The sequence below is a fragment of the Zingiber officinale genome, chromosome 2A, assembly GCF_018446385.1.
Source record: "Zingiber officinale cultivar Zhangliang chromosome 2A, Zo_v1.1, whole genome shotgun sequence".
NCBI lineage: Eukaryota > Viridiplantae > Streptophyta > Magnoliopsida > Zingiberales > Zingiberaceae > Zingiber > Zingiber officinale.
In genome coordinates, this window is record NC_055988.1 from 6,603,127 (window position 1) to 6,629,064 (window position 25,938).

The 25,938-nt window shown below is 35.4% G+C and overlaps 2 protein-coding genes across 5 annotated transcripts; one reads left to right on the forward strand and one right to left on the reverse strand.

The window, feature by feature from the left end:
* Positions 1-1,491: 1,491 nt before the first annotated feature.
* LOC122040648 (remorin 4.1-like) lies at positions 1,492-2,884 on the reverse strand. Its single transcript, XM_042600038.1, has 2 exons — positions 1,952-2,884; positions 1,492-1,855 (listed from the first exon to the last, which is right to left on the reverse strand). Exons 1-2 carry the CDS (start codon positions 2,567-2,569, stop codon positions 1,664-1,666), a joined length of 810 nt encoding a protein of 269 aa, XP_042455972.1. The 5' UTR covers positions 2,570-2,884; the 3' UTR covers positions 1,492-1,663.
* Positions 2,885-5,359: 2,475 nt separating this feature from the next.
* LOC122040649 (ATP-dependent zinc metalloprotease FTSH 12, chloroplastic-like) lies at positions 5,360-25,092 on the forward strand. Of its 4 annotated transcripts, none has more exons than XM_042600039.1 (19): positions 5,362-5,831; positions 6,273-6,457; positions 7,434-7,660; positions 9,689-9,984; positions 10,304-10,381; positions 10,499-10,741; positions 10,850-10,990; positions 11,121-11,288; positions 12,707-12,819; positions 16,516-16,732; positions 17,650-17,721; positions 19,413-19,532; positions 19,605-19,721; positions 20,198-20,374; positions 21,586-21,705; positions 21,799-21,873; positions 21,972-22,079; positions 22,948-23,028; positions 24,487-25,092. In XM_042600039.1, the coding sequence occupies exons 1-19, from the start codon at positions 5,406-5,408 to the stop codon at positions 24,562-24,564; spliced, it is 3,042 nt and encodes a 1,013-aa protein (XP_042455973.1). In that variant the 5' UTR covers positions 5,362-5,405; the 3' UTR covers positions 24,565-25,092. The 4 variants fall into 4 exon arrangements, with proteins under 4 accessions (XP_042455977.1, XP_042455973.1, XP_042455974.1 ...); XM_042600040.1 differs by having other exon boundaries at positions 9,692-9,984; XM_042600042.1 differs by having other exon boundaries at positions 9,710-9,984.
* The last annotated feature ends 846 nt before the right edge of the window (positions 25,093-25,938 follow it).

Below are 25,938 nucleotides of genomic sequence, written 5' to 3' on the forward strand. Positions count from 1 at the left end.
CCATCATAACTTGCAAAACTCTAGAAACCAAACAATTGAATTCGAGCTTCAAAACCCCAACTATAGAAACTAAGTGAAAAACATCATACTGTCATCTAAATCCAAAATTTAGTAGAAGAAAATCATGGTCTCCGATCTCAGATCACCAAAAAAACACAGGCGTCCAAAATCCGGCTATAAATGGCCCAAAGAAGCGATTAGCCCTAGAAGAAATCGATTGAATGTGAAGGAAAGCTCATAGGATTTAGTAGCCGCTGGGATCAGCGGAGCTCTCAACGATATTACGGTCTGCAAGAGCACCAAACGAAGCCTCTGTATAAATTGGGCCCTGGGCAGGAGTCCTGATCCTGGGCCGGCTCTAGTAGAAGCTACTCGTAGTTATTATAACATATAGAAATTATCAAATAATTATTATAACATATTTAATATAAATTTAGGATTTAAGGTTTAGGATATATGAACACTATTATATCAAAATAGTTTTTATAATCATTTTAAAGTTATTTTGATAAAGTTTAAATCATGACCAAATTGGTGAATAATACTTTAATATAATAGTATTCAAATATTTTAATTCTAAACTCACACTACATATGTTGTAACAACTACCGAATAACTTCTACGTGTTATAGTAGTTATTGGTAGTTTCAATATGATATAAATTAGGTAGTCTCTATACGTTGTAACAGCTATTAGGTAGATTTTACACATTATAAATTATAAATTCTAAATTCTAAACTCTCTAAATATGTTCTATTAGTTATCCAATATTTTCTACATGTTGTAGAAATTAACAAAAATATTAGGTCAAAGGGTAATTTCATGATGACATTATAAGAAAGACGTCCATTTGATATATATATATATATATTTTAAAAAAGGCGTTCATATAATGTTTCTCAGAATTTGAGATGATTTTTTGATTTTTTTTCCAAAATTAATTGTAGAAAAAGATCCATTAATAAAAAGAAAATGCAAGAAGGAAAACTAATAAGCAAGCATCATCTACTGTGCCATTGTTCTTTAACCATCCACTTGAAGTGTAGCCCTTGGAAGGACTGCTATGTCTAGTTTTTCAGAGTAATTTCCAAAGTTGCCCTATCTTTACTCACCCAACTACCTCCGCCTTAATTTTACCATTCTACTAGAGCCATGAATCCTTATCTCTTTCCTTGCTCAACTGTCTATCTTTGCTTCTCTTTCCCAAGAGAACCTCTAATCCTTGATTTTAGGATCTCCTTACCGACAATCAAGGAAAATAATTGGGCCTTTCACCTTTAATCAGAATTGCTTGGACAGCCACCATCTCTGTCACCTAAATTAGTGATATTTTTCCTTTCCTAATGGCTAACTTTATAATTTTGTACACTTCGAGCGTTTCTGCTTCGCTCGAGTTCATCTCTTCGCTGAGACCACTCTTTCTTTAATTTGAAACAGAAAGATGCTCACGATTACAAACACAACCAAAACAATAAGCAAACATCATCGATATCGTGTTCGCAACAATCAATACAGGTTTATGGTGATTTATTACAGAACAATATAATTCAACCTCCCAACTTACAATTACACCACTCGAATTCAATATAGTTTGAAAAATCTGAAAAGAGATTCATTTGCATGCAGTGACTTGAGAGATTGATCCTGGTCGGTTTTAGCCGGTCTAGAAGAAGGAGCGCTTCGATGGAGCTCTGCCCACGGCTCTCATGAAATTGGCAAGCTCCAGCACCTTGGCGACCTTGGTTCCCCTCTTTGACTCCGCCGACGCCCGCCTTTCCGCCGCCTTCTGATGCGCCTTCGCCACGTCGTTCTGCATCTTCTCCGTCGCCTTCGCCCGCTGCTCGTCCAGCTTCCGCTGCTCCATTGCGGCGAAAATCAAATTACTGGGAAAAGATCGATCTTTGATCGAGAAACAATCGTTTTTTTTTTATTATGGAGTAGAATCGAGCACCTCAACTTTCTTCAACCAAGTCGTGGCTTTCTCTACCTGGTCGCTCTCCCACCCGTTGATGGTCACTTCCTCGCGCTTGAACCTGTTGTTGATCTTCGCGACCTTCGCGATCTGCCAAGCCGCGATCTTCGACTCCGCCTCCTCCTTCTTCACTACGTGCACTGGGACCCCTTCGACCGCGGCAGATGAAGACTCGCCGCCGCCGTCGCCGCCGCCGCCGGGTGGCGGGCGGCGTGGGGAGGGGAAGGGGTTATTGTCGGGGACGATCGCCAACGGATTGGTCTCCTCCAGCTCATCCTCACCGATGCGCGTAAGCTGCTCGTCTGCAGCGCCGCCGCCGCCGCCATCGTTCTGCTGCTGCTGCTGCAAGTTGGAGCCAGCGACGACCATGGCGTTGAACTCCCTGCTCATACTACTGAATCCGCCCTCGCTGACGCCGTCGACACTCCCGACGGAGAGGGAAGCCGACGAGCGGACGCTGCCGCCCTCCCAGGGGTCCCGGCGGCCGCCGCGGCTCGCGTTCGAGTTCGCCGGGCCTAACGGATGGATGTCGCGGAACTCGGCGGCGGTGTTTTCACGGTCGCCGCCGCCGCTGCGGGGCCTGGGATCACTCAACATCTCCGATCGAGAGGGGGCGGAGAGATTAGCAGTAGAAACGGCGGTAGAAAAAGTGGCCGCGCACTAGTTCAGCGAGAGAGAAGCAGCTCGTTGTTGGTTCCTACCATAGTACCATTGATATATTATTGCTCGGATCCAACCCACCTCTGTTCTCTTGCGATCGATTTCTGAGCTTCCTGCGAGCGACGTATAATAGTGGGGAACGGGACGTGGCGCCCTGGCTGTCGACAGAGGCGGCTCTCCTTCACGACGTGTGAACTCCGTGTCTCGCCATACCTCCTCTGCCCCAGTACAAGACGATCCCCCCACCGCCCGCACAGTCGTCGTAAAAGCGCCGGGCCACCGATGCCAACAGCGAAAGCGACCCGGGCGCCGCTGCGAGCGCAACACCGAGGCGCCCGCCTCGGGCCCTCGCCTTCGTCAGCTCCGTGGATGAATCAATCGAGGCGGAGCACCTGGAGAATGCTGATGTGGAGCTCGCAAGAATCTACAGAGAGACGTGCGAGGTGCAATTTGATTTTTGGATAGTAAAGTGAAGCCGCGGCCTGAAATCGCCACGTCGCGAGATCTCGCATGAAACTTATTTTCATGTCCGTTTGCGTGAAGGCTGGGGATGTGAAGGCCATGTTTGCCCTGCTACCTCGAGAAGCAAACATTAATGGCTCATAATTAGAGTACTGTTTTTTTTCCCTAAATATGAAAGGGAGAAATTCTTCTATTCAGAAAAAAAAGTTGAAATATATTTTCTGATAAATTTTTAAAACTCGTCTTAAGAAAGGGGCCTTTTCAAAACAAGCATTAGTTTACGGGAACTTCCTTTGGATTCTCTGGACAATGGAGTGTGTCCTCCGGTGTGGGATAGAATTTAGCTTGTCGTTTCGGACAGGCAATTGGAGAAGGTAATGGGACGAGGAGAAACTTCGTTATATTGTTCCCGATATTCATGGCCGAGCTCTTTTGATAGGGTAGTTGGTCAGTTCGGCCACATGTCAAATCGGCTTTAGTAGACTCTTGTTAGGTTGACTTATGTTCGGTCGGCTTTTACCAGGTCAGCCTCTGCCCTCTGTCAAGTTTCCTTCTATCAAGTCAACGTTTGTCGAGTCGGCTGTTGCTGTGCCGAGCAACGTAAAGACTCAAATGAAGATCTAGACGACTAAAGAGGGCTATAAAAGGGGTTAGAAAGGAGATCCAAGCCTGGCCATGACTCCTCCGACAATCAAGTTCGACCAGCAAGAGCTACCAGATTCTTTGTAAATTCAGGCTCAATTTCCACCCAAGTTCTCTTTATAATTTCTTACATTTTGCACCATGATTACTAATTTTCTAATTCGAATTTCATTCAAATATTAATAATAGGGTAAAAATCAAAAGAGGATCTCAAAATTAACAGAAATATATATCATATCGGTGCCCTAATTTCTTACCAAGTCAAATGAGCTTCCTTTTAAAAATAAATGTCTCTTACCTCGAAAATATCCCTACGTACAGCACTATCGTAAAAACTATCTGTTAAATTTTACAATGTGTAGAAAGTAGTTGATAGTTACTATAAGGTGTAAAAATGATATGTTAGCTTTTATGTTGATTATGATTAAATTATGTTCATTTGAAATGTAATATGTATTGATTTATTTGTTGAAATATTGTTTAATCAATTTATCACTTAGAAAATTAAAAATAAAATGATATAAAATCATGTTTATAAAAGTTAGATGCTAATTTTGATAATTAACCTAACTTCTATCAATGATTAAATAATATATTACAGACGCGGGCGGTTAGCTTCCACTCAACTAAAATTTAGATAATAAGAATATTTTTGATGGATTTGGGAACGAGGGAATGAAATGATAATAAAAGATAGTATTTGGATTGTGGGTTTGGGAATGAGATTTTGAGAATGATTATTAGATTTATGGGAATCCACCAAACCCATATAACTTGATGGGTTTCATTTTCATTCCAATTCTCATTCCACCCTACTATCAAACTCATATCCATAATAATTCTCATCATTTAACCAAACACCCCCTTAAAAAATATGTAAGGAATGTTCATTTGATTTTAATTAAAACATAAGACACTCATTTGATAAAATCGTAAACGATCAAGGTCCATTTAATTTTTGTCTGTCATAACTAAGGGTGTGAATTTAGATGAGCCAGATCGATTGGGTTGGAATTTGTTTTAAAATGCTAACCTGAACTTGACCCGAACCTAAATTCAACTCGAAATCTTTAAATCCAAATTCGAATTTGACCAACCAGACTCTAATACCCTGAAAACCTAATTCATAATAATTTTTTTGATTATATTTTTTATAATTCTTTATTTTTATCTCAATACATTATCATTATCACAAAAACATTGATTTTACTATATATAAAATCATTTTAATTTTTAAAATAAATTTTTTATTTAACTCCAAAAAATATCTACTAAATGATTAATTCTAAATTTAGGTCAAATCAGGTTAAGCTGAATTTAATCTGAATCAATCCGAAAATTTTCAATTCAAAATTTTTTCAACCCGAATTCGATCCAAATCAAAATTTTTTTAACTTGAACTTAAGTTAAACTCAAACTCAAATCGAGATAGGGTTCATTTTAGACGCCGATCGTAATAGGACTGACGATCGTAATAACGGTATGAAGACGAAAACAGAATTTTGGAGGACAATTCTATGAACTTAAAGCTGGACATTTAATACAAAAGAAAAAAATTGAGCGGTGAAATGAAATATTGCACGGTAAGAATATATAAGTAATTTCAGGTATCTCTATAAAACCTTCTTCCCTATCCTCCGGCCCTCCCAAACCCCTTCTGGCGCTCCGAATGGGCTCCCACGCAGCCCATTCACTGCAAATCCCCCTCCCTCGCTCCTCTTCTCCGCTCCCCGATCCTCCTCGTCTCTTTCGTCTCCGGCCCTTCCCTTCCCCTCCCGCACGCTGCTGCTCCAGAAGGCGCCATTCCTCAAGGATTACCTCTATTCGAGCCGCCTCCTCGAGCGCAGGAGACGGGTCGACACAGTTCACCTGGGATAACTTCTCCGGCTCCCTCCGCCGTGGTTCCGCCCGGTTCGTGACCAGCTTCGCGGAGCTCTTCAGGAAAGAGACCGGGCTCGACATTGATGGCGCCAAGACAGGCGAGCTGGTCGAGCGAACGCGCGACGCAGTTAATAGGGGACGGATTGCGGTCGATAGATTGTGGATGGAGTTGCTGCCTTTGTTTCTGGAGTGGAACAAGTGGGAGAATTGGAAGGTACGTCTCTACTAACTTGAATCTATGCGAGATTGATCTATCGTGATTCCCTTCTTTCTAGCTAAGATAGTAAGCTTGCACTGTATTGGGTTACGCTTAAGTGGACTAATCTTCATCTTTTTTCTCCGTGTGATCTGCCTGAGTTGTTCTACTGCCGTGTTGAACGTAGGTTATCCTTTTGAGTAAACGCTCAGTCAACTGAATGCTCTCATTTCCTTTTATGCTCTGTGTAATATGCTGAATCTTGATATAATTAAATTACAGGAATACAATTAGCTGAATTATGCCCAGTATTTTTCATTCTCTCATTATTGCTAACTATCAACCTTCCTATTCTCATTTTCATGCCTTAAAATCATTACTAATAGCTGAAGTCACTTCACTAATATTTGCATTCTTTGGTTAATTTGTGAAATTACAAGTACTGGTTGTTGCCATTAGGACATTAAGAAGTGGGAACCAAGGCGCATTGGAGTGCTTCTTTTGTATGTTATTACTGTTTCAGTTTCTTGCTGTAAGTTCTATGTGGCTTTAACTAGTCATATCAACCATCAAAGTAAGAGAGAATTAACTGAAGCCTACATGGAAGCTTTGATTCCTGAACCCTCTCCGGCTAATGTTAGGAGGTATGTGAAAAATGTTTTGGCTTTTTGTTACTGTATTTCTCTTTTGCTTCCAATGGCTTTCTAGACTAATGTCTGACTATCTTGACTTTAAATTTAAACTTATTTTAGTTCCACCTCTATAACCTCAGAGATTTTTATATAAGAATGTGAAACAAGTTCTGCAATTTCAGTAATTTGAAATGTTTAAATGTAGACATGTTTGTTTGTGGGTTATTTTACTTGTCCACATTGATTTCAAAATAAAATTACTCAAATGGATACATTCATTTGAATGGATGGAGCTATTATTTATCCTCTATCATTGGTATAATTTTCTCTTTGCATCACACGGCTTGAAATTTTTTGGCTACGACCCTTAAGTGTAATTTGTACGCTATCAGGAATTCTGTTCTATTTTCAGGTAGTTTTGTTTAATATTTTACATAACACTATTTTGGAATATGAAGGAATACACCACTATTGTGGAATATAATGAATACAAGATAAATCATTGTTTCTTATTCTTTAGGATCAATTAATTCATAGGTAAATTGAATACTTTTGTATTAATATAGTTTTACTGTTGGAACTCAGACAAGGATGTTCATTTACGTGCTTTATTTCATTAAATTTTCTCAAGATATTTAGTATGCATTATCTAAATTTTAATTTATTTACTTCTGCTTTTATTGTTGGGGCCCTGGCGCCAAGCCTTGGCGCAACGGTAAAGTTGTTGCTTTGTGACCAAAAGGTCACGGGTTCAAATCCTGGAAATAGTCTCTTGCAAAAAGCAAGGTAAGACTGCGTACAATGGATCCTTCCCCGGATCCCGCATGGCAGGAGCTTCGTGCACCGGGCTACCCTTTTACTTCTGCTTTTATCCTTGTTCCCTAATTTCCTTGTCATAATACTGAGATGTGCAGTTGATTTGTGGGTTTTATATAGATGGAAGCTGTCTTTTTCATTGTTAGCAACTTTCTTATCATCTATTTTGCAGATTTAAGAAGGGCATGTGGAGGAAGGCAATGCCTAAAGGATTAAAAATAATGAAGTTTATTGAAGGATCAAGCGGCCAACTTATTCAAGATAAGTCTTATGTTGGAGAAGATGCATGGGACGAGGATCCTGCACCTCCAGAAGATGCATTATCTAAGATCATTGATAGAGAGAAAACCTTGAGCCTTGAAGATAAGAAAAGTTTGAAAGAAAACTTGGGCATCCCAGGTTGATTTCATTTTACTTTTGCACATATAATCTATCAGGACTTGATTTTGGTGGTTTAGGCATTTAATGATTAGGCAATTCAATCCTTGCATCTTGTCGAGTAAAATCCCTCAACCATAAATGCCCTATTTTCAAACAAAACGAATCTGTAAAAGGAAAGTATTTCATTTGATACAAATTTTTAGATAAAAGTGGTCAACTACATTGCTCAAAAAGTTGTTCTACACATGACATCTTACCTTGAGATTCTACCAATTAAAAAAAAAAAACTTGATTCAATATTTTGTAGAGTTTGAAGAATCTTGGCAAGTATTGTCTATAAAGAAAATGTAAATCTAAAACTGATTTTCTTTATTAGTTGAGTGATGAAATTGTTTTTATTATTATTTGGAAACATGAATTATATGACTTCACTGAGTGATATGCAAGATTACTAATATATAATTTAGTTATATCAACTTTTTATTGAATCAACTATATTGTCTTTAGTCTTCCTCTACCACTTACACATTCTACTCTAATATATCCATCTCTTTTAATTTTAGACTCTATTGGTCATTCAACGTATCCATATCATATCAACTTATTTTCTCTTACTTATCATCTATTTGAGTCACAATTCTATCAATAATTTTTAACTTGTTCCTTTCAATAACTTCATACATCCATTTTAACTTTCTCATCTAAGCTACATTAAATTTTTGTTCATGTTGTTACCTAACAATCCAACACTAGTTCAAAAAATAGTTGTAGGTCATACCAGATTGTTATAAAAAATTCTTTTAGCCTAAGGGGAACATAATGATTACACAAGGTTTTAGAAGGCTCTCTCCATTTCTGATGCCCATTCTTTGTCCTATTAATAATTTCTTTGATTGATTCCCTTGTTGAATAATAGATTTCTAAAACTCAATTTATGCCTTTTCATCTTATCTATTCTTATCAATTATTTTTCTTGTTATTAAAACCATATGAAAATTCATTGATTGTTTTCTTGTTATTGGAACTACATTTAATATTAAAAACATTTGTTATGCATGCTGAAGACTATTAGTTTCCCCTGTTTTTCTACATAATTTACTCATCCCATCCAATATAATCACACTGTTGTCTATTAATACAATACCAATGGATGACTTTGTCTAGTTCATCTAGTACCAATGGACAAAAAGATAAGGACTTAAACTTGACTGTTGATATAAACCTAGAACAATAGAAAAATCAATTATCACACTGCTACTAGATTACCTCTAGCAACAACATTATCAACCTATTTTTATTACATCAATTTAATTATTACATGTTCCTTGTAGATCAAAACCCCACCTTAATAGTTGTCTAGCAATTCTATCATAAACTTCTTGAAATCTCTAAAAATAATATGCAAAAATCCTTCTTCTCTTTATATATATATATATATATATTCGCATTAGTTGTCTTATTAAATAATTATAGTTGTCTCATCTCTTATTCTCCTCTCAAGATTTTCCTCCAAAGTCATCACTTTCTTTTACATTATAAAAATAAATCATTGCTTTATTTTATTTACATTTAATATACCTAAATTTCAGTTTGATTTTTTTTTTTTTTTGGTTAAATAGCTATAGACTATAGTATCATCTTCATGGAAGGAGAGCTTTAGCGCACCAGTAAAGTTGTTGTTGCCATGTGACTTGGTCGTCATAGGTTCGAGTCGCAAAAACAGTCTCTTGCAATGCAAGTAAAACTGTGTACAATAAACCTTTCTCCGAGACCTCGCATTGGCGGGAGTTTCATGTGCTAGGCTACCCTTAGCTATAGTATCATCTCATCAAAATTGTAATTGGGTTTTATTACCTGGATGAGTCCACATTCAAAAACAAATATTGTTAAAATAAATTCTCAGATCATGTCACCCTAAATAATATTTTTTAATCCTTTTTGTACATTTTACCTATGAATATTAAACACACATTACACATACTCCAAACTAGTGAGTATATGTTTTCTAACATTCACATATTTTATGCATTTCTTTATTTTTTCAAGAAGGTGTTATTGTCAGTTCAGTGGATGAATATGACAGTGCAACATGGAGGGAAAGACTAAGAAAATGGAAAGAAATTCTGCAAAAGGAAAAATTTACTGAGCAAATGGATTCCCTTAGTGCCAAGTATGTAGTTGATTTTGATATGCAAGAAGTTGAAAAGAGTCTGCGTAAGGAAGTTGCAGAGAGGACATCAAATTCTTCTGGGAGCAGAGCACTTTGGATTTCTAAGAGGTGGTGGTATTATCGTCCAAAGTTGCCCTACACATATTTTCTCGATAAACTTGATTGTTCTGAGGTATGATTTTGTCTTTCTCTAATTACTTTATCTCACTTATTGCAAATAGGAAGGTAAATGAACTTAGAGATACTTTATTTGTCTGATCTTTATCCACTAGTTACTTTATTTGTTTGATCTTTATTCCATTTGCGTTTGATTCTAGAATTTTTTTTTGGTGATTTGAATGTTTACTGAAGTAAATCATTCATTAGGAAGGTTTGGCAAATAGAGACTTATACATGGCTCTTGAGGACATTAACAATGTCTTCCTTCCAAGAATTGGTATTTATTTAGTATCTAGAAGAATGTTTCTGTTACATTGGTTTGGTTTAAACAGGTTGCTTCTGTTGTCTTCACCGAGGACCTTAAAAGAATATATGTGACCATGAAAGAAGGCTTTCCTCTAGAGTATATTGTAAGTCTGGCCGAATGCTTTCTTAATCTTAATGCATAATTAGATGATGTAACCAGTACTTTATTATTATATGTTTGGCAGCCAAATTTATTCTCAGTGAATATTTATTTTGTGTAGGTTGATATTCCACTTGATCCATACTTGTTCGAGAGCATCTCTAATTCGGGTGTCGAAGTTGATCTCCTTCAAAAGCGGCAAAGCTATTATTTCTTCAAAGTTGTTTTTGCATTACTACCCGGATTACTTATTTTGTATATTATCAGAGAATCTGTTATGCTTTTGCATGTTACAAATAAACGATTTCTATATAAGAAGTATAACCAACTTATTGACATGGGATATGCAGAAAACTTCATACTGGTGAGCTTTTTGATTATATGCTAGACTTAGATCTTCACTTTTAGTCTTTTTAACTTTTAATGTTGTTTCTCAAATGGCCATCTAATAATTCTCATGCACATGTAACAGCCCGTATCAAATTTTGATGATTCCAGATCAATGTACAAAGAAGTTGTTTTAGGTGGTGATGTTTGGGATCTTTTAGACGAGATAATGATTTACATGAATAATCCAATGGAATATTATGAAAAACAAGTTGCATTTGTTCGGGTAATTTATGTACAATGCACTCTTTTGTCTATTATGAATTTAAGTTTTTCTTGCACATTTTACATAATGGTTTGTTAGTTTTGTGATTCCTACTTGTGATTCTAATACTTCATAGTATGTGCTTGCTTAGGGTATACTTCTTTCAGGACCTCCTGGGACTGGTAAAACACTTTTTGCCAGAACCCTCTCAAAGGAGAGTGGAATGCCTTTTGTATTCGCCTCTGGTGCTGAATTCACTGATAGTGAAAAAAGTGGTGCTGCTAGAATTAATCAACTTTTCTCTATTGCCAGAAGAAATGTATGTATTATCTGTTCTCTCTATCTTATTTGTACGATATATTATCTCTCTTGATATTAAGGTAGTGTTCTTTTACAACTTTTAGTATTTATATCAAGTGTAAATACTAGTTTTGTATTAATCAGTTAAGTTGTGATTAATCAGAACAAGCATGGTAGAATTCTTGGTTTCAATTAGTTTGTCTTGTTACTTGCCAACTTCTCAAGACAAAGTGACCACTCTCAATTTTTTTTTTATACAATGTATTGGTAGTTTTGCTGTAATGTCATAAATCTTGATGACCATCTAAATTCATTATCTTGATACAATCAATTATTTCTTGTAAGACTGATAATAAACTATGGTGTCCTTGATCCAGACTAGTAGATGTCCTAAGTGTGCACATGGAGGTTTAATTGGACCAGTTGATTTATAAATGAATTTAATAAAGTTTTGTTTTGAATTTCTCCACCCTAGAACTTTTATTTTATTTTATTTATTTTTTTTGTATGTGGTGTTTTAACTGTTCTGACTAGATGCCTTTAGCCATCACCTTTGGTTAAAGGAGTCTTGAGGAGAATGAAGGGAATGACCTACATGCTTTTCATAAAATAATCTGGTCCTAGAACATTATGCTCTTAGAGAAGGAATTTTAAATGTCAGAACCCATAGTCTGTACGCTTGCTGGCTAAGATTTAAATATGTTTATTATAATATGTATGTATGGATCAGTTACATATGTAAAGTGCTTTAATGATTATAAAATTTTACAAGAATTATTGGGGGTTGGCGGCTTCCATGTCTAGGAAAAAGAATCAACCGATAACATTCACAAGTAAATGCAGCAAAACAGAAAAGTAATAAAAAACATACCAAATTTTAAATGGTTCAACCTAAGATTTTGACCTACATTCATGAGGAAATAATGTTTCAGTGAAGGATACAAATATTAGAAGACTCTTGCATCTTGCCACCTCTTGGTCATCATCTATGCTTCGGTCTCACCAAGAATGCAAGCTTTTGCCTCTCTTTGTCTCTTATCCTTCCAAAGTTGTCAAGCATACTTTCTTAAGCGCACAATTTACATATAAATGTCACATTTTGGGTTATTTTCAGGGAAAAGACACCAATTCATTATGTTGCTTGCAACTCCTTGATAAAGGAATGGATCAAGACATCACTAATATTACTTTTTTCATCTTCAGTCATCTCAAACACAATCTAGTGTCACACAAACCTTTGGTTGTTGGTCTATTCAATGTTTGAAATAATATCCATGATAAATATCTTATAGATTAACATTCTTGTGGAGTTCTTTACAAACATACACTGATTTAAGCTTTTGTACTTGTTTCAGAATTAATCATTCTCTTGATAGAGATACGGTATCATTCTGATTATTGATCTTTGTTTCTTATTTTTTTTTTCTTTTCTTTCAGGCTCCATCTTTTGTGTTTGTGGATGAGATTGATGCCATTGCTGGTCGTCATGCAAGGAAAGATCCACGAAGATGTGCAACATTTAATGCTCTGATTGCACAACTTAATGGAGAGTGAGTTGCTTCCTCCATAGTTAAAAATCAGTTGGATTGACCCAACTGAGCTTCTGGTCACTTTCATTTGTTGTACTAGTGGATCATGGGTTAATCTTCATGTTGACCCATGAATTGGCTCAGCTGAAATCACTAATTGAACCGACTTTAATGAATCAGTTGAGTTGTATATTTATTAAAAAAATATCTGCTAAATATTTGAAAGAAATATTTTATTAGTAAATTGATGCCCTCATGTCAACCGAAATTTAAATAGTAAACACAACAAGATACATATCATAAAACCAAAATCAATAGAATTAGCACATGACGTGATGTTAAGTTAACAATCCAACTAAAATCCAGCAAATGAAAATCTAGTAGAATAAGTATTAGATATGAATAAATATAGCACCTTAACATTATCACTATAAACCTGACCAAAGTACACAACATCATGAGTCTGTCAAGCAAAAGAATGAAAGATAAAGACAAGTTTGCCATCTACATTTTCCTTGCATTATTCCTTACACTGAAGTGCATTTTGCACTTTGGCCAATTTTTAACAAAAATGGCCTGACACTTTGCCACCCGGTTAGGTCATTTTTTTCCATGCAATTGAATTGTTCGACTGGTTTAATCTAGATTTTATGTAATTCCAATATGTGATTAATGGAGCATTTAGTTTCTGGTTTTTCCAGTCCAACTCGCTGGTCAATTTTCATAAATATACATCTGTATTACTTTGTTTGTTAAGAATTTCTGCTATTAGTTTATTTTTCTTCAAAAGCAAGTTGGTGCATTCATCAGCTAATTTGAAGCAAATAAGAACACAGGGATCCTCTTTTGTGGAAGCAACCATTTACACTTGATTTTGATTGTGTTGGTAATAACAGAACATGCATAGGGTATTTCATGCAAGTGATTTTTTTAATTGTCTAATATACTTTTTTCCCAATGCTTAAAATATGCACACAACATACAAATTGTTTAGACGGCTAGCCGTAAATGTGTTTTTCACCTGTTCAATAGGAAATCATAGTGATAAAAGCGGGAAACTTCAACATGAAAACTCACAAACTTTGATAAACTAATTTCTTTATTGGAGTTGCTCATTTTCTCTCATGCCATGGTTGAGTAATTTGGACCATATAGAGCCTTTTTTAGTAAAGACTGAAAGAACATATCACCCATGAGAGTTAGGGTATTCCTAAACTATGTTCTAGTTCTACTATCCCCTACACATTGTTAAAAATTAGCTGTTGATGCCGTGCTTTAGTTTTGCTTATCTTGCTTCTTGTAGAAAACTGTTTCAAAGGATGATTCTATATGTGCCAATAAATTCAACGTTAAATACAGCTGTTATTGCATGATTCTTCTCCCTTTGCTGAGGAGGTTCTTCATCTGAGGCCTATTATTGACTGCAAGAGAATCTTAGAAAATTCAAAACTCAAATTGGCCGCCTTGATATCCTGCATTGGAGGGAGTGTGATGAACCCTATGTTTATTGCAATAAAACTGTTGCAGAGGGACTTGCCAGATTAGTTCCTACTTATTGCAATAAAAAACTATAGTGAATTCATAGTTGTGAAGTTTTAGGTCTCAATACATTTGTTCAACCTGAAAGACATTGCAGACTATTAGTTTGCATGTACTAATCTTGTTTAGAATGTTCTTAGTAGTTAGTCCTACAAATTTTGTTAAACATAAACAATAGATGTTATGCAAGGGTGTTTGAAATTTGGACTGTAAGTAAAGGAGATGCAGTGTGTGCTATTGTTGAACCATTCTTAAAATGACAGTACAGAGTGTAAATGCAAAGCATGAAGGGGTAATCATTATTCAAGGTCACCTAGATTCTGATCTTTAATTAATTGGTGATCCTCTATGTTACCTAGATTACGTTCTTGTAGACTAGGAATATACCCTTTCAGTTGATAATTGACAGTGGCAAATAGGGGTTCCATGCAGACATGCAGTCCGGATGTCTGATACACTGAGATGCTCTTTATAACAGAATATTTAGAAATTTTATATTTCAATATTTATGAACACAAATAAAATAAATATGAAATATTACTTGTATGTCATTGATGAATAAATCATATTAAATTATAAAAATATTTTTAAGTATTTTGTCGTATAAGTTAAATAATTGAAGTAATTTTAGGTATAATTAAGCAATATAATTGTGATTGCTTTAATTCTTAAAATATGTTAAAATAATAATAATTAACAGTATGTGTTGGGGATTCAATCAAATCCCAAAGATTTGGAAAAGATCATGAGTTTAAAAGAATGTAAGATATCTCCATTGGAACGAGACCTTTTGGGTAGAGTCCAAGAGTAAAGTCATAAGGGCGTAGACCCAAGTGGATAATATCATGTCATTGTGGAGACATGTGAATATCCTTTGAGCTTAACAAATTGGTATTAGAGTCATGCTCCAGACCATGTTGGGGGGGGGGGGGGGGATTGAACGAAGTTGAGAGTGGGCCCGAGGATGATCAGATGCTTGCGGGAAAGGCCCGGAACAGGTCAGGTCGGATGCTTGTAGGGAGGCCTAGACCAGGTCAAGAGTGACCCGATGTGGATGCTCGCGGGGAGGCCCGGAGTAGGTCACGGTGACCGGATGCTCACGAGGAGGCTCGGAGCAGGTTAGGGTGACCGGATGCTCCCGGGGAATGTCCGGAGCAGGTCAGGAGTGACTGGATACTCGCGGGGAGGCTCGGACCATAAGAGTAATTGTGGTCTGTCGTTTGAAGGGAGGATTGTTGGGGATTCAATTAAAGTCTCACATTGAAAAGATTTGGAAAAGATTATGGGTTTAAAAGGATGGAAGATATCTCCATTGTCATGATACCTTTTGAGTAGAGCCCAAGAGAAAAGCCATGAGGGCTTAGGCCAAAGTGGACAATATCATATCATTGTGGAGATATGTGAACATCCTTTGAGCACAACAAATTGTTATACTATGATTAATTGATATTAAGAAAATTTTGAATATACTTACCAAATTTTGTAATTGTAAAATTTTTTACAAAGAAACTTTGAGAATTAGATTATCATATACTAAACTGCTTTTTGATAAAGCAATTGATCATAAACTACTTTCCTAAATACACGGTTGAAATGCAGAGAGATGCCAAACCCAGCCTATCTAATGCAAGCCGGCAGTTACATTAGTAATAATGCATAACATCAAACAACATGAGTTTATTTCTACTACATAGTCAATCAAGTTAATTAAGCTTGGCAATCAATATTCATGACACTTACGCCATAATTTAGCAAGTAATCATCCTACTATAATTCTATGTTTCTTTTTAATGCAAGACCTGACACAACATATACCACAGCATGATAACCTATGTTCACAAACCAAATATAATGTTGAACTATGCAGATAGAACATGCTTTTCATTTATCTATTTGATAAGTTACTTATCCATTTGGCAAATTTTTAGTTAAATCAATATTAACTTGGGCATGAGTTGAATTTTAATATGCTAGGAATTAGTTTAGCCTGCATAATCCTTATTCAACCAAAAGAGGATTCAATATAACCATTTAGTACATGAACCTATGCAATCTCATAAGTGGCCCATATAGAGGGTCTTAAAAATGCAGATGCAGATAAATAAGAATAGTAAGATGAATATGATGTTTTGTTTCCTTTCACCTGTTGAATAGTTTCTTACTTACCATGAATTACAGGAAAGAGACAACTGGACTGGATCGATTTTCTCTAAGACAAGCTGTAATTTTTATCTGTGCAACTAATCGGCCAGATGAGTTAGATGATGAGTTTGTTCGCCTAGGGCGGATTGACCGGAGGCTATATATTGGGTTACCTGATGCAAAGCAGCGAGTTCAAATTTTTGGTGTACATAGTACGGGAATGAAGCTTGCTCAAGATGTTGACTTTGAAAAAGTGAATCTACACTTCACTACATTCAATTTTCATTTGTTATACTGTTGTTATGACTTTTTAAGCTACTATTGTCTCTTGTTTTATCCATTGCCCAATAAAAACAAAAACAAAAACAAAAACAAAAACAAAAACAAAAACAAAAACAAAAACAAAAAGCTCTTGTTTTGTGTAGGTAAGAGCTAAAACAGTTGGTTGAAATAGAGTAGGCAGGTCTGACTGTCTCTCATTTGTTAATTTTTGCTCTTGTTTCTTATCCTTCTCTTTTGTAGCTAATTTTTATGCACATTGTAACTAGCCAGAATAATTATGGCATTTTCCACTCAAGAATCTATTTCCCTCTTTCCTGCCTGGTAACTAGAATTCCTTCCATAGAGTTGGCAGGCTGAAGATTACTTGTTTCTGTTTTAGAATTTAATTTTTTTTTTCAATTTGTCTTTTTTCATTGTTAATAGTTTGCAGCTTCTATCTAAATCTTCCTTTATGACATTACTCCATGCCGGTTATGGTAGATTTTCAGATACATGATGAGCGTGTATGTGTCTATTTAGTTTTCTGGATACGGAACCTAGAGATTCAATGTCAAAAAACCATGCTATTGATGAACCAACATTTTACCTGCAATGTTAGATTTTGCAGGAAACACACTGATTATCAATAGCCAACTCATGCTACTCTAGCTGTGGTTATAATCAATTTATTTTTGATATTTACACTCAGATTCAACCCATTTTAAAAAGTTTTCATTTGTGAATTTATTATGAATTACTTCCAAGCTCTGGAATCTGTACAAAATTTTCTCTTCATATTTTTTTTTGTACTTCTAAAGAAAAAAATTATATCTTAAAGTTTTGGTTATTTCTTAAACCATTTTTTGATTACACGAACTGATTATGGTGCTTCATATATGGTATGCTTAGCTTGTTTTTCGGACTGTTGGCTATTCTGGAGCTGATATTCGGAATCTTGTCAATGAAGCAGCAATCATGTCAGTAAGTGAAATATCAATCTTATGTTCTCTGCAAGATGAATGATTTTTTTTCTTAATGGTATTTGAATAAGCTGGCAGAGAAAAGTAGTTAGCAATATTCCATAATCCTCAGTTGTTTCCTCATGTTAGATCATAACACTTCAAAATTTGAATCTTAATGATATTGATCAACCATGAAAAGGCACTATGGATTTATCCAAGGTTTAAAATATTGCTCTATCTAGCTCGTTTCCAGCTAGAAGTTGAGACATATCCCTTGAGATGATCACTCCAGCTTGGAAATCTATTGGAACTTTTCTGCAAAATGGAATGCTCCAACCAATCGCTGGTATGTGAGACGCTGGAACGCTAGAATGATATTTTAAACCTTTGCAAGACCAAGATAAACAGAATTTTTTAATTTACAATTTATTGTTGAAACAAATCTAAGATACAACACTTGCAATGTAGGAAATGACCTCAAATATTTATATTTTGACAGAATGTTTAGACTTTAGATTACCGATCTCAGAATTGAGATGCAGATCTTGAGCTGTGGGCCACCATAGGCTAGTCATCCAGGGGCTCCTGGAACAGTGTGTCCAGGTAGACATTGATTCACAAATGAGAGAGTGTGGTCGAGGTGTTGGTGTCGTCAACCCTCAGCTGTCACTGCTATGATGGAGGTAGACACATCCTCTGCATGCAATGTGGGAGGTGATAAGGATCAGGTGGTGGTGCTGGCTTGCAGAGAGATTACAGATCATGGATCATGGAGAAGGATTCATTAAGAGTGGGCTGTGGTTCCTGGAGGGTCACTGTTAGGCTCTTAGGCATGCAGCAGAGCTCATAGGTTGGAAGGAGGTGGCTTGAGTGTTTGGCAAAAAGAATGAAAGTAGGGGAAAAGGATTGAGTGGATGCTGAGAAAATACCATAGCTCTTATATCAGCAACGTTAAAATCCAATTTGCCAAAACAAACTATTATTATACAAAAAATAGTTTACTTTCAGTGAATTGGATCCCTTTCAAATACTCCAACCTAAACAACTAGAAAATATACCAAATTAAATTGAACTGCTACCAAAACTATACCACACTCCTAACAAGACAATTTAAACACTTCCTGTAAAAGGGTTATTCTCCTTAATAAGAGGATCTACCAAAGCCCTTAAAAATCTAAATCTTCAAAAAAAAAAAAAATCCTCATTTGCATACTTTGTGATTCTACCGATACATGCCGTGCTTCAACTGATGCATTTTAAAGAATTACAATGTTAGAATCATATCTTCGTAAAATGTAAATCAAATCTCACTTTGCCATACATTGCTGCTGTTTTCACACAGTTTATGGAATCAGCATGGTTCACAGAGAAAAACTGATTTGCTTATGTATCATGCTTAACATCCTTCATTTAAGTCAGGAATTTAGGATGAAGCTTTTTTTTGTTCTTATCTTTCCTGGATTTTTGTTTCCACTAGTACTTTTTTTTGGTGCTGAGTTTCTTTGTTTTCATGCATTCTACCGGGCTTAAATTTGATGTTAGTCATGATTTTGGTTGTTGCAACTACTGCTTTTATTTTTTTTTTATCCCTTGAAAAGTTTTAACCCGGGTAAAATAGGGCCTTAATTTTGTTTGTTTTCTATGTTTTTTCAACTAATCTTCTTGAATTTATCTGTACATACCATCAATATAAATTTTTGTGGCTTTCAGGTAAGAAAAGGTCACTCTATGATCACCCAGAAAGACATAATTGATGTGCTAGATAAACAATTGTTAGAGGGCATGGGAGTACTGCTAACTGAAGAGGAGCAACAAAAGTGCGAAGCTAGTGTATGTACTTGTATTTCTTAAAGTTTGACTGTTAATTATTTGTCTGTTTGGTCATTTGCCTTATTGTGATAGGTCTCCGTTGAGACAAGGAGGCTTCTTGCTGTGCATGAAGCTGGTCATATATTGCTAGCTCATTTATTCCCTCGCTTTGATTGGCATGCATTCTCTCAGTTACTTCCTGGTGGTGAGGTATGCATATTGGTTATTCATTTTGGTTAAACTATAATTTTGGTGTTTTAGATTTATTACGCAACCAGAATTGATGAAGATATCATTGATTGTTAAAATGTAAATATGCAATTATTCATGAGCAATTACGTTTAGCTTTGAATGACAGATAATGAAGTCATATAACTATAAAGTAATTTATTAGGTTTTTTTCATAGAAAATGTTAAATTTCATAGTTTGACAAATTGAATCAATTAGAGAAGAGAACGTAAGAGAAATAAAAGAGAGGAAGTTTACTTAACATAGTTAAAAATATTTGATAGCCTAATTATGGCCTTAAAAAGAGCTTGATGAAAAAATAAGGTCCATGTAGTGGACCCCAAATATCTGGCACTCACGACAAGTCATTCTTGTTATGATCATTGTGATTTTTATATCATGCCCAAGTATTTTGTTATGAAGGTTTTGTCTCCCCATTAATGCCCTCTATTACCAGGAGACTGCATTATCTGTATTTTATCCTAGAGAAGAGATGGTAGATCAAGGATATACTACGTTTGGGTATATGAAGATGCAGATGGTAGTTGCACATGGAGGGCGGTGTGCTGAGAAAATTGTTTTTGGAGATGACATCACTGATGGTGGAAGGGATGATCTTGAAAAAATAACCAGAGTATGGAAAATTTTCTTTCATTCTAGAAACTATTATTCTTTATGTTTTCTTATTCTGTCTACTATTATTCTAGAATCGTAGGAAAGTTTTGGTAGAACTAGAATTTAACTTTTGGTCCTTTCCTAGTTTGATATTTAATTTGTTTTCTAGATTGAATTCTTGTAGGTATAGAATTATCTCTTTTCTTGAATATAGTTTAATTTTATTGGGCTTGTCCTTTCAGGTATGGAGTTACCTTTTATCTTGAAAGAAGTTTATTTCCAATTTTATTTGGTGGAGTCATCAAAAATGAAAAAAAAACCCCTCAATTCCTCTCTTGCGTAACAATCTTTGGCATAATGATGTTCCTCATTTATTAGCTTTCATTTTCTATACGAGTCATTTTTGTTTATTTCGCATCAGTTGGTATCTATTGTCAGAGTGAGGTTTGATCTGCTTCTGTGCTACATCAAAACATTACTACTACAAGAATAAGCTGTAATGCTCTAGTTAGTAGAATGCAATTCAGTTTGTGGGCATTGATTAAAAAGGAGAGAAACAACTAGGAAAAGAAATCATAGTAAAAATATTGAAAAATGTTTTCGTCCAATTGTTTATTGGAGCAAAGAAAAGACAGAGGGAAACTTAATTTTCAAAATTTTATTTGGTAAAAACACCAAAAAAATTAAAAATAGATTTGAAAAGAAAAACATTAAAATTTTAATGTAGGATTTGAGCTCCATTGCATGTGAAAGAGATTTCCACCTAAATCAGATAAACAACATAGTGGAAATTGTAGAAAATTTTCCGTCTTCATTTTCTCCTATTTTTCTGCTGAAGGAAATGGAGGGAATGTGATAATTTTTCTATTAGATTATTCTCATATGGGTTTCCTTCCGTCGCAAAAAAGACACCTTTTAGATAAAATAAATAATGTAGATGGAGTCAACTATTTGAGATCTTTCTCAACTCACTATCAGTTTGGTATAATTGCAGTGATGAAATTGTCCATTAGGAAGTTGATGGAGAATATTCAATTTGTCTTTTGATGGTATAGATAGGCAAGAGTACTTCCACACAGGATGGTCAGCATTTCTTTATTACTTGAGGCACTGCATGTTTGATATTTTGATGTTTTCTTCTTTTTGTTTGGGAAATGTATTACTTGTTATGTTAGGTTCTCTTACCGTACCTTATGCTTTTTTTCATGGCCATAACAAATTATATCACAGATTGCTAGAGAAATGGCAATCAGCCCTAGAAATTCAAGATTGGGTCTGACCACCCTTGTCAAGAACGTTGGATTCAGAGATCGTCCAGATAATCCAGATAGTGAATTAATTAATTATAAGGTGCTTAAATTTGACTCTTGTATTCTAATGTTTTGTTTTAATCTTTGGGTAATAGTCTGGCAATGTCTTTGTTAATGCGTCTTCTTGATTTAGTGGGATGATCCTTACGTAATACCTGCTGACATGACTCCTGAGCTGTCTGAACTCTTCACTCGAGAGCTTACAAGAGTAATAGCTTTTTAATCTTTGCATTTAAAAATAGTGCAGTGATTCTAAATTAATCTGACAGTTTCCTAAAACTTTGAAGTTTATCTTTCCTTACACAGTATATAGAAGAAACAGAAGAGCTTGCCATGAAAGGTTTATTGCAGAATAGGCATATACTTGATGCAATTGCCAGCGAACTCTTTGAAAAGTCAAGGATAACAGGACTGGTATAGAGATTTTGAAAAAAAAAAGTGTACCTTATTTAGAATTTTGGTCTTCCTCAATGGCATGAATATATTCACTATGCATTATTCACCTTGTTTTTCTATCAAAAGCATATCTTTTTGACGAATGTTTTATGTTTCAAGTTCAATAAACAGCTTAGACCATCAGCAAAGCTGTGAATTCTTTTAAGTGAAAACTCAGTAGATGCTAGATGAAACACTGCAGATGTGAGCAGGATGATGAATCAGCAAGAATGACAGTGGCTATGACTACATAATGTTATGGCTGGTTGAGGTAGGAAGGATGCATATGTGAGTGAATAATAAAGGGGGATGTGAATATGCAATGAAAGGTTGCACAGTACGGTTGGAGGACTAGTTTTTGTGGCGAAAGGAGGGTGGGTGGTGGCGAAGGGTGGGAACATCTCTAATGCCAAATTAAGGATTAGGTTGAAATGTTGATAATTTTACTATGAGATATTAATCTAAGACTATATAGAGTTAAGGCCTAACAATAAATAACAAAGTAAATAGAGGTATGAGAGTCAACCCTTTATTTCTAACACAGTTCATTGTATTCCCATTGAATTTATATTACTTGTCAGAAACACCTTTTTTGTTTATTTGTTTACTAGTTGAAACCCAGCAATTTCCTTTCTAGTACTGCTACAGTCAAATATTTACTCTTTGCTTACAGAAGACTGTCTTATAACAAAATAACTTTAATTAAGTAGCATATCTATTGTATCATTGGTTTCAGATGGTTTTCCTTAGTTCCTGTTTCTTTCCTTTTTTTCTTAAAGAAAACAAAAAAAAAAAAATCTTATCAAAGAGTTCGGTAAGGTATTATCTAATTCATGTCTCTCTCCAGGAAGTGGATGACAGAATCAAAGAGATGTCTCCAATAATGTTTGAAGATCTGGCAAAACCTTTTAAGGTTAACTTGGAGCAGGTATTATTCTGCTGCTTCTCTGAGAAGACTTATTACTGATCAAAATGTGCCAGAGGCTTTATTTCATGTGACATTCAATTGTATTTGATATTTCTTGATTATTTTGTTGATTCACTTTCAACAGCAGATGACAAACTTGAATGATTTTAACTCCTGTTATTATGCTTTTTAGTCAATTAGTTAGGATCTACTGTTCTCGAAATTCTTCACCTTCTCTTCCGGGAGTACAATTGAAAAGGATGGTTTTGTTGTATTTCCTCTTTCACGATTTATGAATTCGAAAAAATCTGATCGAACATTTAGGTCAAATTGTTGTTGGGTCTCTATATCAAATCATGTCCTTATTAAGGATGTCAAATTTGCACTAATATTGTGATTAATTTTAGTGATTTTTCTTAAAACTTAAGGTTAGTTAAAATGATAAAATGTACAAATTAAATTTACATCCTTAATCTTTATTAGTAATGTAATATCTTATTTAACAACCTAATATGAGTGCTGATCAAGATGTATATTCATCAAATTACAAACTATGGACTATATCGTTCCATTTAGAGTTGAAATGAAATGGACAATGGAACATTTTGTTGAGTATTTTGGCCGTTGATGAATCAGAATGATAAATTTTCAACTCATAGTTATCAAAAATCTCAAAGTGCACTGTCTTTACTTATCTCACTCCCACAATGGTGTCTGACTGGGTCTTTCTCTAGGATAATTTAGATAATCACAATTCTTTTAAATTCTGATTCATTACCGTTTTACATTTTAATCATATCATCTCATACAATAAGAATTGTGTTTCATATAAATAATTCTCCTACTTGTTTAGCTTTGTGATATAAAATAATGCTCCTATGGGTTTAAGATTTTGAAACCTTTCAATCATGTTCAAATGGACCTAACTAAAAATTATATCTTTATAATCATTCTCTATCATAATTCATTCAAGTTCTTGAAACAATCAAATGTTCCATGATCAAGGATGTGTGAGATTTCTTGTGCTTTTTTATTGCTTCTCGTACTTCATTTGTTGGAGGAATTGAGTTGTTAGATGTAATTCTTGAGACATTTTTTTTCTAATAGTGTGGGTGTGGTAAGACATGTAATATGCTTCTTCTATGACCGAGCAACAGATGTTTTCAATACGATAAAATATCATGGTGCTTATTTACCCAAAATGTGAACCATTGAAACTATAAACATGCTAGCTAGAACTATGTTTCTCATCTGGAGTGTTCGCTATTGGAATCATCTCCAGGCATTCTTGAAACCCTCATCTATTTACTTTTATCATAGTAGTAGTTTTATTCTTTGCACTAGGAAACCCTCATCAACCTGCTGTTTGTTAATTTACATTAGGCATTAGGATACTGATTTGGCCAACTAGAGGCTATGGCTCTCTAGCATTCCCTTGGGTGAAGTTCCATTAGATAATTCTTTTGTTATCTCCTTCAGGATGTATCATTCCCAGTATGCAAACAGCTGAATTATCAACCCCCAGTCATCTATCCTGCTCCGCTCCACCGTTGCTGAATCCAGGAAGTAAACTGGTGTCATTTTCTCCATCTATGTTCCTGAATGCTCGATGACAGACATGTTGGAGAATCTGTTGATTCTTCACCAAAATTCAACAGCTTGCGACCACCACCTTATTGTGCAACAGACTCGTGAAGTCGTCGAATGTTGCTGCAGATAGTTTCGATTTTCACCGACCTTTTGTTGTCAGATCGGTGCGCACACTGAAGTTGGTCATTTTGTTTCTCCAGTTTTACATGATGTAAATTGGAAATCACTCAACTGTGGGGGTTTTGTATACTCGACTGCAGCGACTACAGCTTTACAGAGAATCCTTTCGATCTTGGGCACACAGCAACTTCAATTGGCGCGTGACCTTGTAATCTCAAAATCTTCCATTACGATTTTAATTATATTCTAAAGTGATTTTTCAATTTTGGCGATACATTTGGTGGCGCAATAATGCTCATTCTGTGCCTGTGTACTTGTGTAGGATGACTAGAAAATCTATAAAGATTAAAGAGAATTTCTTTTTGTACGAAGTTATTGATATCTACGGAATGGGGTTTTATCTAATTCTGTCACTTCTGGGGGAAGGATTTGCTAAATTATTGTTTGAAATTCTTCTCGGTTTTGCTTAATTATTAGAATTAAATAATATATAGTTAAAATAAATAAAAATAGTTAGATGGGAAGGGGGAAGCAGCAGGAGAGGGAGACATTTTTTTCCCAGTCTTTTAGGGTTATTTCTCCGCCGAAGGAAATTGAGGGAATGTGATAATTTTACTATTAGATTATTCTCTCACGAGTTTCCTTCCTTCGTTATTTTTTTTTTAAAAATCTATAGATAAAATAAATAGTGTAGATGGATTCATTCGATGAGTAATGCTTTATTTTTTCTTTGCATATAAAAATAGTGCAGTGATTATAAATTAATATGACAGTTTACTAAAGCTTTAGAATTAAACTTAAACAGAATGTTTATTGCAGAATAGACATATATTTGACACAGAAATGACACAAATTGTAATCAAACATGTACTATTTCATCCCCTTGATGGCAAAAGGTGAATATGTTCGTCCTCAGCGCCTCCAATATTCCCGTCAATCCGTTCCAGGATCAACACGGAGGAGATAGATTATGGACAACTACTAGTCGGACTACTAGTCTTTGGAATAGTGACTAATACATAAAGAAATCATTTTATCTCGATTTTTATCAAAATTTAAACTCCAGATCCCATGATGACAATATTACATACGCTAACCATCCCAGAACACATGCACTATTTCATCTCCTTACACGCACACAAGATGCCCCTTGGTCCTTGTGCTCGTAGTGACATCCTTCGTTTCTATCGAGGCAACACGAACTCTGCTTCAACAGGTGAG

Coding starts and splice junctions, on each gene's coding strand:
- LOC122040648 (XM_042600038.1), bottom strand. CDS start 2,569: ATGTTGAGTGATCCCAGGCCCCGCAGCGGCGGCGGCGACCGTGAAAAC. Junction 1,856..1,951: donor CTTGGTTGAAGAAAGTTGAG/GTGCTCGATTCT, acceptor GCAATGGAGCAG/CGGAAGCTGGACGAGCAGCG.
- LOC122040649 (XM_042600039.1), top strand. CDS start 5,406: ATGGGCTCCCACGCAGCCCATTCACTGCAAATCCCCCTCCCTCGCTCC. Junction 5,832..6,272: donor ACAAGTGGGAGAATTGGAAG/GTACGTCTCTAC, acceptor TGTTGCCATTAG/GACATTAAGAAGTGGGAACC. Junction 23,029..24,486: donor TTAAGGTTAACTTGGAGCAG/GTATTATTCTGC, acceptor TATCTCCTTCAG/GATGTATCATTCCCAGTATG.